The sequence below is a fragment of the Dermacentor albipictus genome, chromosome 2 (assembly GCF_038994185.2).
Source record: "Dermacentor albipictus isolate Rhodes 1998 colony chromosome 2, USDA_Dalb.pri_finalv2, whole genome shotgun sequence".
Classification (NCBI taxonomy): domain Eukaryota; kingdom Metazoa; phylum Arthropoda; class Arachnida; order Ixodida; family Ixodidae; genus Dermacentor; species Dermacentor albipictus.
Genome location: NC_091822.1, coordinates 85048643 through 85066074, shown reverse-complemented (window position 1 = coordinate 85066074; position 17432 = coordinate 85048643). Strand labels below are relative to the sequence as shown.

Below are 17432 nucleotides of genomic sequence, written 5' to 3'. Positions count from 1 at the left end.
ATCAAGACAAAGCCCCGGACTCGATAAAACTGGTATGCGCCGCAAAAGGTGCTACTCTGCGCTTGATCCGGAAGTGCATCAATTAGAGCTACTCGCAGCTTGACGATGTTCGAACGAAGGCGGTGGGCATACTTTCACGGATACGGAAGTACAAGCGCTTACAAGTTCTTGCTCAAGAAGAACGCAAGGCCCTTAGCTTTGTTAAGAGCACCCTTGATACTGTGGTGCTACCTACTGATATAGGAAACGTCAGCGTTGTCACAGACCGGACCACCTGTGAAGTGAAGATGGCATGTTTATTCGAAAACGGCATTACGTACCGAAATCTCTGCAGTGACTCCACTTCAAAAATACAGTGCCCTACAGAAGTTACCATCAGATCATTTTTACGTCAGCCCTTTTGCACTAATGTTTCTGGACCAGCCATCTATGGTTTACGCAAGATGCAAAAGAGTGGAACGCCGCTAGGACCGATCGTCGACTTCAATCACCCACCCCTACTCCGACTGTCACGTTACCTTCGGTAAGTTATCGCATCATTGTCTGGGAAGGCAAAGACTCACGTCATCACGGCGGGTGGCACTGTCGAAGTGAAGGCCGATGGCTGCATTCCGTTCCTAGACGCGCCAGTAGAACAGTCTTTCAGTGGGCTGTCTTTGTGTACAAGAAGCCTACGCATTCTCGTAGATACCTCCACTTCAATTCGTTGCACCCGGCGCGTCATAAGCGGTTTCCGTGATTTCACTTGTTAATCATGCAGACCAATTTAACACAAGACCAATATAACAGCGGAGTGAAAGACTGAAGGCAACGTCTAGCGCAATGGGTGTCCTAAGCATTTTATTTGTAATGCCACGAAACACGCCATCAAAAGTCAATGGAAAGGCAAGTATGTATTCCAGCATTTCCAAAAATGTGCAGCAGCTCCGTATATGGCGCAGACAAGTGAAGTGCTTTCGTACATTTTCCGGAAACACAGCATGCATATATATAGCTCACGCGCCAAGCCGTAAACTTAAGATATCTTCGACATGAATGGCGCCCTGCCCGGATGCAAGTTTCCTGGTAGGATATAGAATATACCATACGCTGGTTGAGTACCAAATGATATGGGTGAGAGGGGAAATCTAATTCAACATTTGACACCTCTCCAAAATACGTCAACAGTGGACCCTTATGTAACGCCCTATGGGGCTTGAAGGTATTCAAACAAACAAACACAAACATGTCGACAAACAAATTACTGGTGCGCGATGCACCATCTGGACACACCATAGGTTGGGACTCGTCAGTCAGCTTGGCGACAGACCGAAATATGTCATCGCGGCTTCATCTGGAATAACTCATGATTCGAACTGCTGAGAAGCACCCTTAACAGAATGGATGGTTATCTTCACCCCAGTTGTGCAAAATCGCTTCGTCACAAATTTAAAAGTGCATAAGCTGTTCCAGCGTCCACCATTTTCTTTTTAAGGCGAAAGTTTTATATGCCTCATGAAGCGAAGAATCCGGCGTCCGGTGTCAATGTCGGATGGCAAGAAAGCCCACGTGGCCAAGTGATGACATCACGTTCCCGGTGCTGGACCTGCTTCGGTGCGCACTACGAAATCCCACGTTTAACAGCCACGGCCTCGGCCAGACGCTATGTCCCACTCATAGGATTGAATTCAAGGCGGACTAAAGTGGATTAAGATAAAGTGAATTAGGGTGATTAAGGTCACTACAAGTTAGAACTAAGTGGATTAAGGTGGAGTTTTAATAAAGGTGAGAGCCTTGACAAGTCCTCATGATTTCGCGTTCAAATCACGTAAGGATACCTAGGTGACTGTCATTTTTTCTGTTTTATCTACAACGTTGCAGTACGGGCACCGACACATCAATTTCACTGTTGCATTGTTTAGTGACAAGATTTATAATTACTTTAGTGCGACTTCACCTGGCCAGACGGTTCTTTGTCAAACACATTGGTACATTTATGTATTTCATGGCGCATGCACATGCCAGAACTTGCACGATAACGGCACGAATGGAACACTATGCGAGCATTATCTTCTATTACTAGGTAGGGGTTTGGGAATAGTAGCTTTTGTGACCGAACCAAATACGAACACAATGGTGCCAGAAGCAAATCCTATCTACTCAAATATAGAATATTTTTTTCAAATAACTTCCGAACAATGTGCACAACCTTCTCACTATTAATGGTGAGAAAATCACATTTGGGTATTATCAACATTCGAAATTTTCTGTCATTACACTGCACATTTTAAAGCATGCTTTACTTGAAGAGACAAATAGCATCAGGAACAACTAAGCAATCTTTATCACCTCAAACTCGGGGGATCCTTGGAGCCTGTGCGACCATGCATTATCTTACAGTCTAGAAAGATATATGGCAGGCCGAAAGGGAAAGCGTTTTTTTTTTTCAGTTCGAACAGCTACGCCAGATGGTGTGCTACTATGGCATAAAATATGTTGCGTCGAAACGTATTTATGTATGCGATGTTGTTTTTTTAATCTCCACCAAGTTATTAAATTTTGCCTGTGGAAAATAGCGCAATTCAAGGCCTTCGTCTAAATACTAGATGAGGTGGCCATTACTTCTATCAGAAATCAAACTGTTCAGTTGAATAATGAATACCTTTACACTACTTATCTGTTTAACTGATTAGTTTACGGGACATATATAAATCTACGAATTGTAGCTAGTGATGTTTTAAAGCGTATTGACTTGGAAAGAATTCTGAGCGTGGCGCACGATTCGAGATATGTGACATCGAATTTGCGGTAACATTGCACTGTTGTTCCACGTAGAAAAAAAAAACGCTGTTTTATTCATTGAAACACACAATTAGGTGGAACGCCGATCTGTTTCGTTGAGCACTTCGAAAATTAATATCTCGAAACTTGCATAGCCCTCATTCTAAGTGGACACGCCTTACGAACTCACTGGCTACAATTTGCAGATTGAAATAAAGTAATTGATTAAAACTCTTTACCCTATTTATGTTAATTACTGTATTAGAATTTTTTTCTCGTAGTAATAATGACCGCTTCATCGTGTAATTCAGATAAAGGGTTGAAATTGTGCCAACTGGCACAGATACCTTCTTTTTTTGTGCGTGTGTGGTTAAGAAAAACACCCTATATTATCTGATGAGAGGGTGAGAGGGCACAAATATACTTATGAATAGTACCAGGCGACAGCCACTGCCGACTGCCTTGCGTGATCGTTCTATAGTCAGTGTTCGCATTTAGAAATAAATGTCTGCTGTTTGAGCGACGGATCGTGCTATATATAGTACATTAAACCACCGTGGATAAGGTGAAAGATGTCGCAATTTCGCTCCATGCCTGATCGTGTACAGTCGACGACCTGACATTTTGGGAAGTTCAAAAAAAAATAAAAAAGACTACAGGATGGGACGTTGTTGCACCTTCCTGCCGGACAGCTAATCCAGCGTCTAGTTGCAGCGCCACAATCACACAAACGCCCGCAGTCCCACCGGCGGTGAGGTCAGACCCTAGCGAGAGCCGTCCAGCATACTCACGCTGCACATTGCGCCCCAGGTTGAGGCGACGGCGTCGCATCTCCGCTTGGTTTGAACCCACTTCCTCCCGACATTTATGGTACAGCAAGCATTCTATACTGTCCATGAAACCGGTGCTTACTTGTAGGCTATGCATGGGTCATATATGTTCAAAACATTACAGATCCTACTCGCTGTGGGAATCCGTTTAGGTAAAGCTCTCATTGGTGCTTTGCGATAAACGGTGCTCTTGGTTAACAACCATTTGTAACTATAGAGCACGGAAACCCCCACCTCCACATAAAGTTGTGGAGCTCGAACACGTGGATCCCACGCACGACAACGAAGAAAAAAAATTGACAGTCACTTTAGCATACGCTAAAGCGGATGAAAGCGAAAGTCTACGCCCTCACGATCGATTCATTGTATTACTTGACATTTTCATTTGAACGCGTTGCTAGTTCCTGTTGTTTCTTCCCACGAAAGGTCGTGGGTTCTAGTGTCTTCATTATTCCTGCCTTAATTGTGACTCACTTAACACCGACTGTCGCTGGTTCGACTCCTACCAAAGGTCGCCAGTTCGAGTGCCTTAATTAACCAGAACTTAATGAACTGTGCCTTAACACTACAGGTAGCGGGTTCGACTCTCAACCTGCACGACGTCAATTGGAATCAAACTGCGAGATACTTGTCGTTCGCCATATCTCTATGTTGCGTCGTGAGTTCGAGTGCCTTCGCACCAAAGGACGTGGGTTGGACGCCCACCAAAGTTCGAGGGTTCGACTCTCGACCTTCGCGCTGTCAATTGGAATCTAACTTGTAGATATCGTGCGTTCGCCCATATCTCCAGATGGGTTCGACTCCCACCAAAGGTGGCGGATTCGACTTGCGCCTTCCACGACCACGTCTGATGTTCTTCAGTGTCATGTCACTCCACCTGCAGGATATCTAACAGCAAAAGATCACCGCCCAAGCAAGCACTCCTTACACATGGTCAGCCAGCGAAGCTGAAACGGGCGGCCCCAGTATTTATCCCATGAATAATCCCGACGGTTCATTAAACGACAGCTTGGTAGGCTGTCGGATCCTCGGTACGCAGTTGCCTCTTACGCTCAACTGCACGAGCCCGTTCTTGTGCCCGGGCTGCAGCATCGCGCACGTTGTAGACGAGCTCGTTCCCGAGTCTGCCCGCGGCGTTGCTGATCGAAATCTGCTTGCGGCTCGGGAGCACGTGTGACGCGCGACCTACCCATTTTGGATCCGCGGAGAAACTGCTGCGAGGGCGCTCGGCTGAGACGGAGAGCAACGACGTCACTAATGACGCAGCCAGTAGCGCGCCCCTCTTTATTTTCGCACATGCTCGTGGGGTTGCGGCGGAGGAATTTTCGGCGTACAGGCGACGGACAGACGAATCGGCTAGCCACACACAGATTCACTTTAAAGTAATGGGATTTTCCAATAGTGACTAATCAATTCGAGAACCGGATCGAATGGGGCAATATTCGATTCGTTATTCTGAAGTTCCGAATATTCGTAAACGCCTGCTACCCAGGGCTGGCAGCAAGAAATCTGTCACTAATGTGCAGAGTTACAGAAGCTTGGCTCAAACATATATTTGTAGCCTTCAATACCGATTGCTTCCACAATTTCGGGTACCATTCGATATGCGTGCCTAAAACGGTGTTCAGTTTCGTCCTACTTGGTCCCAACACATCGCATTCGCGCAATGTTACGCGGTATTCGAAGACGTAGCGATTAACAACTACCATTCGTGGTTTTCTGATGCTCTTCACATAATGTAAGAGAAAGTTTTCAATTGGCCAAAGCGCGGAGTAGTGCCACACACGGGTGGATAAAAGGTAGCCTGTCGGACGCGCGGCGAGGGAAGGGGGCAAGGGAGGTCGTGCTCATCAATGCGTACCTAGAAAGAAAGGAAGACGAGCCCCCAAGCCCGCCATTTGTGGATCTACCATTGATACGTTGGAACACTTTGTACCATTCCGCTACATTCAGATCAATGACACCTTTTTTTCCTTATATGAAACTTGCATCTCCTTGAATATTTCGGCAAAGCTTATGCATCTCCTTGCTCATTTCGGCAAAACGAATTATTAATAATCCTGTGCATCGCATTTTGCAAGCACAGTCGGTAAGGAGGCTGCTGAAGGAGCTGCTGAACGGGAATGTGTCTGAATCCGTGGCCCGCGGGTGGATCAGAGAGTTGCCCAACGCGGACGCTAGCTACTACGGACTCGAGCCGTCATCTGGCACCGACCATGGTTCAGGCCAGATGTGCGTCATCAGCCCAGATGGTGATGCGCTCTGCCTCGTCAGCAGTCTGAATGCACCGTGAGTTATGGCCGCCGAATTTGTTTCCTGTTTGATATGATGTCTTTTCGTTATCGTTTTATACTTTTTGTCACGGGTTTCATCCTTTCGCGGCGGCCGTACTTCAATGGGGCTAAATAGAACACCACTCTTGTACATATATTTCGGTGCACGTGAAAGAAACTCAGGTGGTGAAAATTACGCCGGAGATCGTCCATACCACAGGCCTCGTAATCAGAATGTAGTTTAGGCGCTAAAAACACAGATTAAAGGTCATGATGCGTGTTAGGACAGTTATATCGGCTTCAACGACTCGCAAAGCATTTGTCTTGCTACGCGCCACTTGAGAGTAGCTCTGCTGCGGCTAGTCTAAATGTCGCGTCTGTTTCGTAAGCGTTAGCTTCTTTGCGACGATGATAGATTTCGATACAAACCGTGTAAGTGCAGAGGGTATAGCGTAAAGTATACAGATTTTACAGCGAGCAGTCTGCGCCCCGCGAACCAGGGGGACGCCACGGGCACACCGCCATTGAATGCCTTCTGAATGGAGAGCAAGCAGGCATCAGCCTCCTCCGGTCGCACCTGCAACGTTCCGCCGTTAGGAAAGGGATCGCTTAATAGTACTCACTTAAAATGTCGAACAGAGAACGAAGATATGCTCTGTAGTGAGTGGCACAAGCTGCAACAGAGACTTCAAGGTGCGGGATGAAATGGTGCGCGAGCTGCAGCCGCCTTAGCTGCACAAGGAGTGCCAGTGTTTACGACCCCTGGTCACGCACACGTTCTGCGCAAGGCAAGCCCCACCAGCTCAGCCGCCAGCAGTGAATAGCGAATTGCCGGCATTGACTTCTAGGCCAACACCACCTGCACCAACAACACAGCGTTGCCGCCACCACTAGCACAAAATACCACAAGATGCTCAGCCACAATACGCACGCAAGTCAGCGCTACGTCTTCCCCCCGCAAGCGCGAGTCACTTAATCGACCAACTTCACTTTCTATAGCAGCGAAGTCGAGCGTGGAATAGGCGGGCACCCCGAGTTTGGTTTCATAGCTGATAATCATAAAGCGAGCCAGTGATCGCTCAGCCTCATGCAACATTTTCGTCCATGCGTAGGAGAATATATTTTATTCTGCGCTGTAAATAACGCAAAAAGCATTTCCAAATTGCCTAATGCTAGTGACAAAAACAAGTCGGTCGCTTTGTACCACCCAGGTCGGAGCCGGTCGCTAACAGGCATTTGCTTCACGTGCCCAAACACTTATTCGCGCACGAACTTGTTGCAAATACAGCTGACGAAGAAAGCGTTCGCACGGTCGTAAGAGCCTCACAAATCTACCGCTGAAAGATGCGAATATAAACAGTAAAAGCAAATATCAGGCTCGTACATTCGACGCCTTCAGCCGACAACCTTTCCCACAATAAGATTGCAATACGGACGAAGGGACTAAATAAAACGTACCTACACGACCTCTGCAGGTTTAACCAAAGTTTTGCGAAGTCACAGATCACCGTGATAATACACAGCGACTGGCTGAGCCGTGCATACGGCCGCGGTAGCCATTGCAAACAACAGTGCAAATGTCAGTTAGAAAGCACTGAATGGTGGGCACTGTCACGTGACCAAATATGGCGGCGCCCATGGCTATGGCACTGTAAAAGGTTTCGCTCGATGGGGATCTGCAGTACCAGCTCAGTTCCTCTTGCGTCAGCGCGTGAATGACTGCCTATCGTGGGCTTCCTTCCCGCATCTGTCGCACCCTTGTCAATGCTTCGTCGTTTAGATGTACTGTGCGAAATTCCCGTAGAGCGCATCTAAAATTTTCAGTACAATTTAAAAGATGTCCCACAACCACTCGGTGAATACCTAGGGCGTTATAAAAGCTGGCACTGCTTTTCAGTGACATTCTGCACAGTTCCTACCAGCCTTTCTTTTTAATTTCACCGACTTCAACTTAAATGCGGGAAATAAATTGTTTGCATGACAATAGCGGACCGCAAGGATATCAAACTCGTGTTGCGAAATGTGCTCGAATCGCTTGACGTTCGCAAGGTGTCGCAATTATAAGAATGACAGCTTTATTAGGAACTACTGATCAGCTACTATGAAGCAAACTAATTATAATTCCGGCTTCTTCTAATAGCTGATAGCATACAGCTCGTTTTATTTGCATATACAGGGTGTTTTTTGTGCTATACATATTTTTGCAAAAAGACTGAGAACAGCAAACGTGGCGTTATTGCAGCAGCGTTTCCTAGACGAGGCGCACATATTTTATTTATTCATTTATTCATATACACTAAAGGCCCATTCGGGCATTACATAGGGGGGGGGGGGGCAGTTACACTTACAAACGTGTAAAAAAAAACATTGGAAAGGTCCAGGGACATAATTATGTACAGAAAAAATAACATACGCAAGTAGGCACTCAACACAGAAATAATCATACATTTAGGAAAACCTTCAACTTGTTAACAAAAACATCATGATTATTGGCAGATACAATTTGACGTAATAGTTCTGCGGAAACCCGCAAGGTGGAGAGAAGTAATGAATAAAGGGAAAATCAGACATCCACCCGTTCGTAGTAATTGCTACAAAGGAAACCCATACGGGTTCCTCGAAAGAAAAGCCTCATAGTTGAAGAGACTATGGAATGGGTGGATGTCTGATTTTCCCTTTATTCATTGCTTCTCTCCACCTTGCGGGTTTCCGCAGAACTGCTACGTCAAACTCTTGCCTTTGCTTCGTGTTGTCAACAAATTCGACTTCGCCCTGCCATCTGCTAGCCGCCTGGTTAGCTCAGACGGTACAGTGGCTGCCCCGGAAAGGCGGTGGTCCCGGGTTCGAGTCCCGGACCAGGACGAATTTTTCTTCAACTATGGGGCTTTTCTTTCGAGGAACCCGCATGGGTTTGCTTTGTAGCAAATGTTACGAACAGGTGGATGTCTGGCAGATACAATGTCCCTCGGTAGTTTAGTCCAATTATATGTTGCCAAAAGTAATGGTGAATGACGGTACAGATTAGTGTCAGCAAAAAGGGGCCGCACTTTAAATGGGCGATTAAATTTTGATCACTTTAAATGGGCGATCTTTAATAACGTGAGTTCCAGAAGTCAAATTAACAAAAGCTAACTTGCTTTATTAGGCTTTAGGCTTAGGTACGAAATTTTGAGGTAGGCACGTTTTACGGCATGCCAATTTTTGTAATCTTCAAAATCGCATCTAATTCGAGATATTAAGCTTCGAATTTCAACGTTCAGGCTAGGCAATATCGAAACAGAGCAAGCGCCAATGCTGCGTCAGACGAAAACGCCTCGTGACGAAAAGTACTCGTACGGCACGTCGCGGCAGATGCTTGCCAAAAAGCCCGACTAGCGACGAGCTCAAGCTTGGCGTCTACCTCGAGGGAAAACTAATACCGGAGAAAACGCTCATAAGAATTTTGGGCATGTGGATACAGTCGAATCAATGCTGCTCACAAATCTTTGCTCTACTCAAGACAACAACTCTACAAGTCGCTCGCGTGATAACGCGCATCTCCCACAGACTCTCAGGCATGCGAGAGGAAGACACCCTAAAGCTGGTTAAGAGTCTGGTGATCAGCCGGGTTACCTAGTCTACTGTACTACAACCCAATCAAGAGCGAGGTTCAGCAGATAGACGCGATTATACACAAGTCATACAAAACGGCACTCCACCTACCACAATGCACATCCACGGAGAAGCTCTTGGCACTAGGACATCATAACACTTTCGAAGAACTAAGAGAGGTACAACATGTTGCTCAGCTGCGCATACAACAGACACCGTCTGGCAGGGAGTTTCTGCAGAAGTTGGGATGCAGCGAACGGATGCACGAAACCCAAGGAACCGCGACTGTCCCGGACAAAATACGAAACACAATCAAGGTGGCCCCCATTCCCAAGAACATGGACCCCAACCTGCACGAAGAACGCAGGAAGGCGAGGGCCGAATACATCCAAGAGTCACTAGCTTCCCAGGCAACAACGGTATACGTGGACGCAGCCACATACACCAGAAGGGCTTGACAGACCAACCCCACGCAGTAGCGGCGGTGATAAACTCGGACATGCGAGAAATCTTCAGCGTATCTCTACGGCACTGAACAGTAGTCGAGGCTGAAGAAGCGGCCGTCGCTCTAGCGGCAGCAGAGGGCTATCAGACTAGGCCGTCCTTAACAATACTAACCGACTCCCAAACAGCATGCCGAAACTACATGTTAGGCAGAATAGGTCACGGAGCTCTCCGCGTACTCTGCTCTGAAGATCACCACACACAAAACCCAGGAAAAGAACAACCAATTAGACACACGATAGTGTGGACGCCGGGTCACACGGACGTGGAAGGCAAACGTGAGGTCGACAGGGTAGCTCGAGGATACACTACATACCCAGCACCCTCCGCCAATGACCTCGCGAGCCAGTCCCCAGAGAACACTCGGCTATCCTAAACCCCTATAATGCAGCACGAAGTGGTACCCCCCGCCGCATAGCTCTCTCACTAGAAAGGACTCCGTAGCTTGGAGGCTGCTACAGACGGGTGCATATCCGAACTTAAACACACTCAGTAAAATACAACCCACACAGTACACTGACAAATGCCCATGGTGCCAGCAAACACCCACGCTCTACCATATAACGTGGGCCTGCCAGAAAACAAATGCGGCAGCAATAATACCAAACCCGAGTGCAGAGCAATGGGAAGGAATGCTCTCCAGCGACCATCAGGACGTCCAACTAGTGCTGATCCGACAGGCCCAGCTGGCAGCGGCATCCAGCGGAGCCCTGGACTATGGGCAGACGGCCATTACTAAGAAGATGGAAGACACCATCTGACTCCGCGAAATTCATCAATTTTTTCTACAGCTGAATAAACGTTTTTCCTCCTCCTCCTCCTTGCCGAAAAACATGCCGTGTCACTGTCAGCTGCGACTGGCCGCTACATTCAGTATCAAACTTTGTCGCGCTTTTTGTCACAGCGTTTCTGCCTGATACGACAGCACTGCCGGCTCTTATCCACTCCCGGCGCACTCGGTTTCGATATCGCCTGGATTAACAGCGAATCTCGATAAGTATTTATTTATTTAATTAATTTATAAATACTGCGATCTTATACAAGATCTGAGCAGCGTGGTACACGAGTAAGTTTACAGAACAAAATAAATGCAAGAATGAAGAACTGCGCTCAAAACATTCTTCACACAAGCGCTTCACACAAGCGCAAAAAACAGGCTAAAAAACAAGCGCTTTAACGTTACTTCAGCGATATTTCCCAATCATACACTAAAACAGTGCTATCACTAACAATCTCAGCAAGTGCAAAAAAAAATTTTTAATAAAGATATGTCTCGAAAAGTGATAATGAGTCCTGTGTTACAGTTCTATCGGCCAGCTTATTCCAATCTACTATAGTTCTAGGATATGGCAGATAAGGTGCAATTTCTAACATTTGCTTAAAAATGATAGTGCATTAAAATGTGACTACCTTCAAGTTTGTCTTCTAAATAGTTGTGTGAAAATTCAAATAAAATGTTTGTTAAAAATAGTTAAAGATAAAGACTTCTGGCGTTCACTTTATTAGGGTCAAACTATGCCCGCCTCGCCCAGGAAATCCTCTGCAGGGAGTGCGTGGTCGCTACGTTTATACTTATTTTTTATTAAAAAAAATGGCTGTGGCTTAGGTAAGGTTAAGCCCAGGATGCGAAGCATACTAGCCTTTATTTTAGTTGTTGAACCACTGTTTAGTCTGGTGAACTGCTGTTGCTTGGCTATATTTGGTTCGGCTAGACGAAGAAACAACTCATGCATTACTGCTTCGCCTTCAAGAGTGGAACGCGACAGCGTTCCCGTCGACCCGCCAAGGGGTGTAAGACAATGGGCTACAGGGCAGCGACTACGCGCCCCGCATTGGACGCGGTGAGCGTCGAGCAAAGCAGCGTTCGGCGCGGCAACGAAATGTGCGCCTGAGCAAGAGACGCACGCCTTAGAAACAGCTCGTTTCTAAGGCAACACCGCATTCACTAGAGGCGCTTTTGTACCGCTTTGAAGCATCGTACTCGTGGCTCAGTGGTAGCGTCTCCGTCCCACACTCCGGAGACCCTGGTTCGATTCCCACCCAGCCCGTCTTGCAAGAGTTGAGCCAAAGCCACTTCTCCTCTGTCGTGACGTCACGGTGTCACGTGGTTTCATGGCGACACCGCCGCGCCTGAGGAGCTGGGTTGAGCTCTCGTAATATGCTTCGCATAAAATGTGTTTAACCTAAGGAAACTCCCCGGGTAGGTTCTTTTTTAAAAAGTGTTGGTGCATGCTATCCAAAACAGCATTTGTAAAGGCTTTTACTACACACCACAAAAGAGACACACAGCGTCGAGGTTGCGCGACGGCTTTTGTCGTGTAAATGGTTGCTTTGGCCAAAAAGCGACAGTTCCGGTTGAGATACTCGTTGCTCCACCTTTGTTTACTGCAACTGACGTCGCAAGTTGTTGAACCGACTATCAGCGCATCGGAAGATGACGTCGGGAAAAAAAACCCACATTTAATGCACATGTCTGGAAATGCGACGCGTTGCAATGCCTCTTTTTTTATCTTTTCGAGCGAAGCTTGCATTGACCAGCATGTTAAGGTGGCGTTGTCGTGGTCACAAAAAAAAACCGAGTTGCTCCCACAGCAGGGCAGCTTCGGGAAAGGGCTGTTTGATGAGTTGACAACTGCGCCGGTGCCCGAGCGTCAGTCATTAGCTAGGATTCAAGCTGCACAGGCGCGCGCTCATGCCACGCGCGCCACCATTCAGAGCCGTTTTGCTTCTGCCGGGGAGGGAAAGGGTTTCGCGGGTGATGCGCCGGCTTCGTTTTCGTTCAGTTCCATCTCAGAAAACGGCTGGGACGGCCACGCGTTGTGCGTTCCCCCGAAGAACAGGCAGCATTCGACGAGCGCAGGCGTCGCCTGTGAAAGAGATCGCCGCCGGGGCGCCGATCCATCCGTGAGAGCCTCCCGAGCCCAGACAATTCGACAGCAGCGAAAGTAAGATCCCCAGTTGAGAGAGCGGGAGGCAGAACCAATCCGCCACCGTTACCTGTGGTTTACATAACGGTGACGAAGGTCAGGTGCACGCAGGACAAGCTTCGCTTACCCCTTTTTTCTTGTAGGGAAAGGGGTTATCATTTTTTTGTTTTCGAGGGCACGTTGCTGCTAGAAGTGGCATGGGCGCACTGTATTCACAGTAGATTCTGACAAAATTTTCGTTATACATGTATGCATTAATGAAGGCCGAGTCTGACAGTTAAAAGCGGCGAGAGTCACACAGACGGTGAGAAACCTTTGAGACGATTTCAAAGGTGACACTGGTTGAACATGAATAAGTTACGTAAAACAGAACCAGTCTCAAAATATTTTTATACCACCATGTTTCTCGTGGTCACGTCTAGGTTCGGGGCCCGCTTCCTGTCGGAGGTTACCGGAGTGTGGTACAACAACTACATGAGCGCCTTCTCTTCGCCGTACGAACAGAGTGGACACGCAATGCCTTCCAGCGAGAACAACTATATCCGACCCGGAATGCGCCCCTTGTCATCGTTCTGCCCAACTCTGATTGTCGATGAGAAAGGCAACGTCGTTTTCGCCACAAGTGCCACGGGCGGACAGGCGATCATCTCTGGCATAGTTCAGGTAGAAGTTTGTTTGTTCTTTCTTTTATTGCGCCGAAACTTGGGCGTCGACACATGACCCGTTGGGACAAAGCTAAGAACTCGCAACTGCAAAGCGTTAGCACAGATGACAGAGTGACACAAATAGCTAACTGCCTTGTTTGTCCATAGATGGGCGCGGGAACAATAGTAAACTAGTTAATGCAGCACTGGAGCGACAGACAAGGCAAGCAAAACGCACGTGCGATCTTAGGTGTCAAGTTACACGCTTATTTTAGTCTTTCTTCGCTGACCTATCGAACATTGGTCGTCGTAACTGGTTTAACTTTGTCCGTCTTATAGAGATTACATGATGGAGAGAACATTCATGAGAAATCAGTATATTCATTTAGATAGTCAACAAGTACACACTAAATATTTTTTGGCAAATTTAGCACGCATGCTATATTTGCGCTATACTAAAAACCCATTATACAGAAATCATGTTCAATTTTTTTGAAATTCTTATTTAAACAATATCGACTTTAGAGATATCCATCTCCCTATATCCCTATATAGATATTGGTGTTGAACTTAAGCTTGTCTCGCAACGAATTAAAGGGAAGCTGAAGAGTCTGTCGAATTCAATAAGACGCTCATGCGGGAAACTTATAAACCATGTAGGTAAAATTTGTTTTTTTTTTCAATTAGGAGCGACGTAATCGTCGGTTGAAATTGCGCTGTAGCTCCGCCCCCCGTCGAATGCCGCGCGCTGCTGCTGACGCTGACGATGCGAGCGGAGACCGGAAACCGCGGTGTTGTGACGTCAACTCTAGTGTTTTGTTCCTTCGCAGCGTCGGCGACCGTGCCTGACCGCTCTTGTTTCTGCGTGCGTGCCATCGTAATCTGCTTCGATCGACCCTGCATTCCTTTGTTGGTGCGTCTGCGTGTATGTAGAGCGGCAGTCAACGTGCGTGGTATAGTCAACGTGAGTGGTAGTCAACGTGGTAGTCAACATATGAAGGTCACTACACGTACTCATGAACCGGGAAGCTTTTCACGCGTTTGAACCGTCTTTGTAGATTGCCGACAGCTTTAGACAGCGCACAAATGCCGACGATCGCATGCCCGCTTACGTTCCACGTGGAGGCATGCAGGAACACAATACTACAGTTGTTTGACCGGAAACGAGCTCACTAGATCGCTTTGCAAAAAACATACTCCCCAAAGAGCATTTCCAACACAAAAAGATCCCAAGACTTTGCTTTCGTTCGCGTCGAAAGCACTGCTCGCACCAGCATCGTTTGCTTCTTCGAGAGGCCGGCTCTTCGCAATCGGCTCGTACATGTAGGGAGTAACGCCGAACTCCTCAGAAAAACGCAGTCTCTCTAAATTTTCCATTACCGTCTCAGAAAAACAGCACCAAACTACCTGGCACCGCGCTTCATATGTAGCGGCAGCGGTCGGTTACTAGAGTTGACGTCACGAGGCACCCGACCAATCACAGGCGGAAACGAGACGCGCGAGCTGGGCGTGTCCGCTGCTGCACTTTTCGTCGAAATAAAATATATTTGCGCTTTCTTTTGCTCAATTTCGCTACGATATTCGAATTCGGAGGGTTGAAAACCATTATGTACAGATGTTCACTCATTTTTTCTGGAAAACCTTCCAGCTTCCCTTTAAGGAGGTATTTCTGAGAGATAACAAATGCATTTTGCCGCACTGTTACCAGGCGATATCTAAAACCGTATTTACGACTCTGAAACACGGCTGAGGAAGCGTGGCACTGAGCGACTTCAAATCGTTAATTTGATGATGTGCCCTCAATTAACAAGGAGATCGACTCCCAGAATTTTGATAGCTAATTATACATGCGGCGTGCTCTGGCGTTCAAGTAATCTCACCCCGGCCGCAAGTAGCCTTTTCGTACAATTTCATTTTCCCTTTAGGATTTCTACATTCTAATTGAAGACGAACGCGTATATCCCCTATGCATTCCTTGGCTTCGTTAGCTGTTGGCCCCATATGACTGTGGCTAAAAAGAATTTGGTCACTCATTTCCTTTTGAACTCGTTCACTGTATGGCGAGGGTGTGCCGACTCCACCACGTTTGACGCCTTCAAGTAGCATGCGAGGGTTTTTCGGCCATGTGCCTGCTCCTAATGTTGAAGTACTGTGTGACTGCGAAAGGGCCGACTTTCGCTTTCCCGGGAAAACCGAAGATCCTGCTCAGAGTTCCATTGCTTTGACACTATCTATATTTTAGCGTGATGCCGCGTTCAGCGAGATCACTGAAATCGTTATCGGGCAGTTGGATGGCTCGAACTATTAGCAGCGCGCTCATTTAGACCACAAGAAAGAGGCGCCTGCTGGAATGCGGGCGTCGACATGGTGTGCTGTGGAGGCGAAACAAAGAACGAGCTCTGCGAAACCTTGTGATTGTTCAGATCAAACATCTTTTTTCTATTAACGCGACAGCGTTAAGGAGCTCGTGTCGCAGAAAAGCCGGTGTCGTCGGCGTCGGTGTCGGCGTTGACCGTGAGCGATAAATCACGGCAGGCGCTTCATAAATAAAAAGCAACTTCCAAGATTGGCCCGGTGGGAATCGAACCAGAGTCTCCGGAGTGTGAGACGGAGACGCTACCACTCAGCCACGAGTTCGATGCTTCCAAGCGGTGCAAACGCGCCTCTAGTGAATGCGGTGTTGCCTTCGAAACGAGCCGTGGAAAGTTATACTGCGGTGTATATCGGTAATTATGAACATGTAACGTACAGAAGTCGCAATTACACGAGTTGCGAAGTGAGTTTCCGCTGCATTTCTTCTGCGCTTTCCGCACACGCAGAGCCATCTTGCGGCAAACACAGAAGACCCCCTCCTCTCAATGTACGGCGCTGCCCCGACAGGAGGCGCGCCGCGCGCGCATTGGGACCGCTGCCAGGCGCGTCGCGGGACTCTCTCTCCCCTGACGATGCTTCGCCGTGCTCCCGGTTTAGATTACTATCTATCTCTCTGCCCGTGCCGATCACGACGTTTGGCTGGCGTATATCGTTTCCCCTCCGAGACACCGAGTTCTTTGGTTCGTTTCGTTCGCTCAGGCGCACGTTTCGTTGCCGCGCCGAACGCTGCGTTGCTCGACGCTCACCGCGTGATAGGTGGGCGCTAAGTCCGATGCGGGGCGCATCGTAAGTGATTGCTGTGCCGTAGCGCATTGTCTTATACCCCTTGGCGGGTCGACGGGAACGCTGTCGCGTCCTACTCTTGAAGGCGAAGCTTAAGCGTCCTCCAATTTTTAAACAAAAGTTACTACTCTTTCCAACTAAATGGGCGATAACACATACTACACAATGCTAAATAGGCGCTGCTTTTACTTGGACCTTCAAACAAGAAATATTAAGTTATAGCAGACATGAAACATCGCCACCTCCAGATTTCAGCAATAAACTTCCGCAGTAATGAACCGAAGCAATAATTGTATAACTTATTCTCAACGAGGCAGTTTCACTTCTGTGCGCTGTGTGAAGGGCCCTCACGGCATTTCTTTTTTCGGGAAGAAATCACCTGAATCGTTACTTCCCACAATGAGATAAAATACTATGATTTTTTAATCAGAATCAGAGATGGTGTCAAAAAACTGGGTAAATTTGAGATGCAAAACTTCTTACTCCTGTAACAGGTCTTTTTTTTTTACAACTCTTCAATTTCAGATGCATGGCTATTGATGTTATGACCCACAAGGTAGTCACGTGGGAGTTAAGCATCAAGACATTTTTGTGTTCGTTTCGGCTCGCTCACTAGTCTGGTACACTAATCTGTGTATAACGTGCGGCAACAGCGGTACAAATCCACTAGGTTATCTATTTCTTGATTTTATTTTACCTCACTAACTACGTTATCTTGCAGAAATACACTTAGAAGATGTGTATAGT

The 17432-nt window shown here is 47.3% G+C and overlaps 1 protein-coding gene across 1 annotated transcript in view; it reads left to right on the top strand.

Annotated features, from left to right (window-relative positions):
• LOC135900989 (scoloptoxin SSD14-like) overlaps positions 1-17432 on the top strand; it is a 64636-nt gene that overhangs the window by 40265 nt on the left and 6939 nt on the right. The window contains exons 8-9 of the mRNA XM_065430614.2: positions 5677-5879; positions 13308-13548. Coding sequence (XP_065286686.1) covers positions 5677-5879; positions 13308-13548 — 444 coding nt within the window. The remainder of the gene's footprint in view (positions 1-5676; positions 5880-13307; positions 13549-17432) is intronic.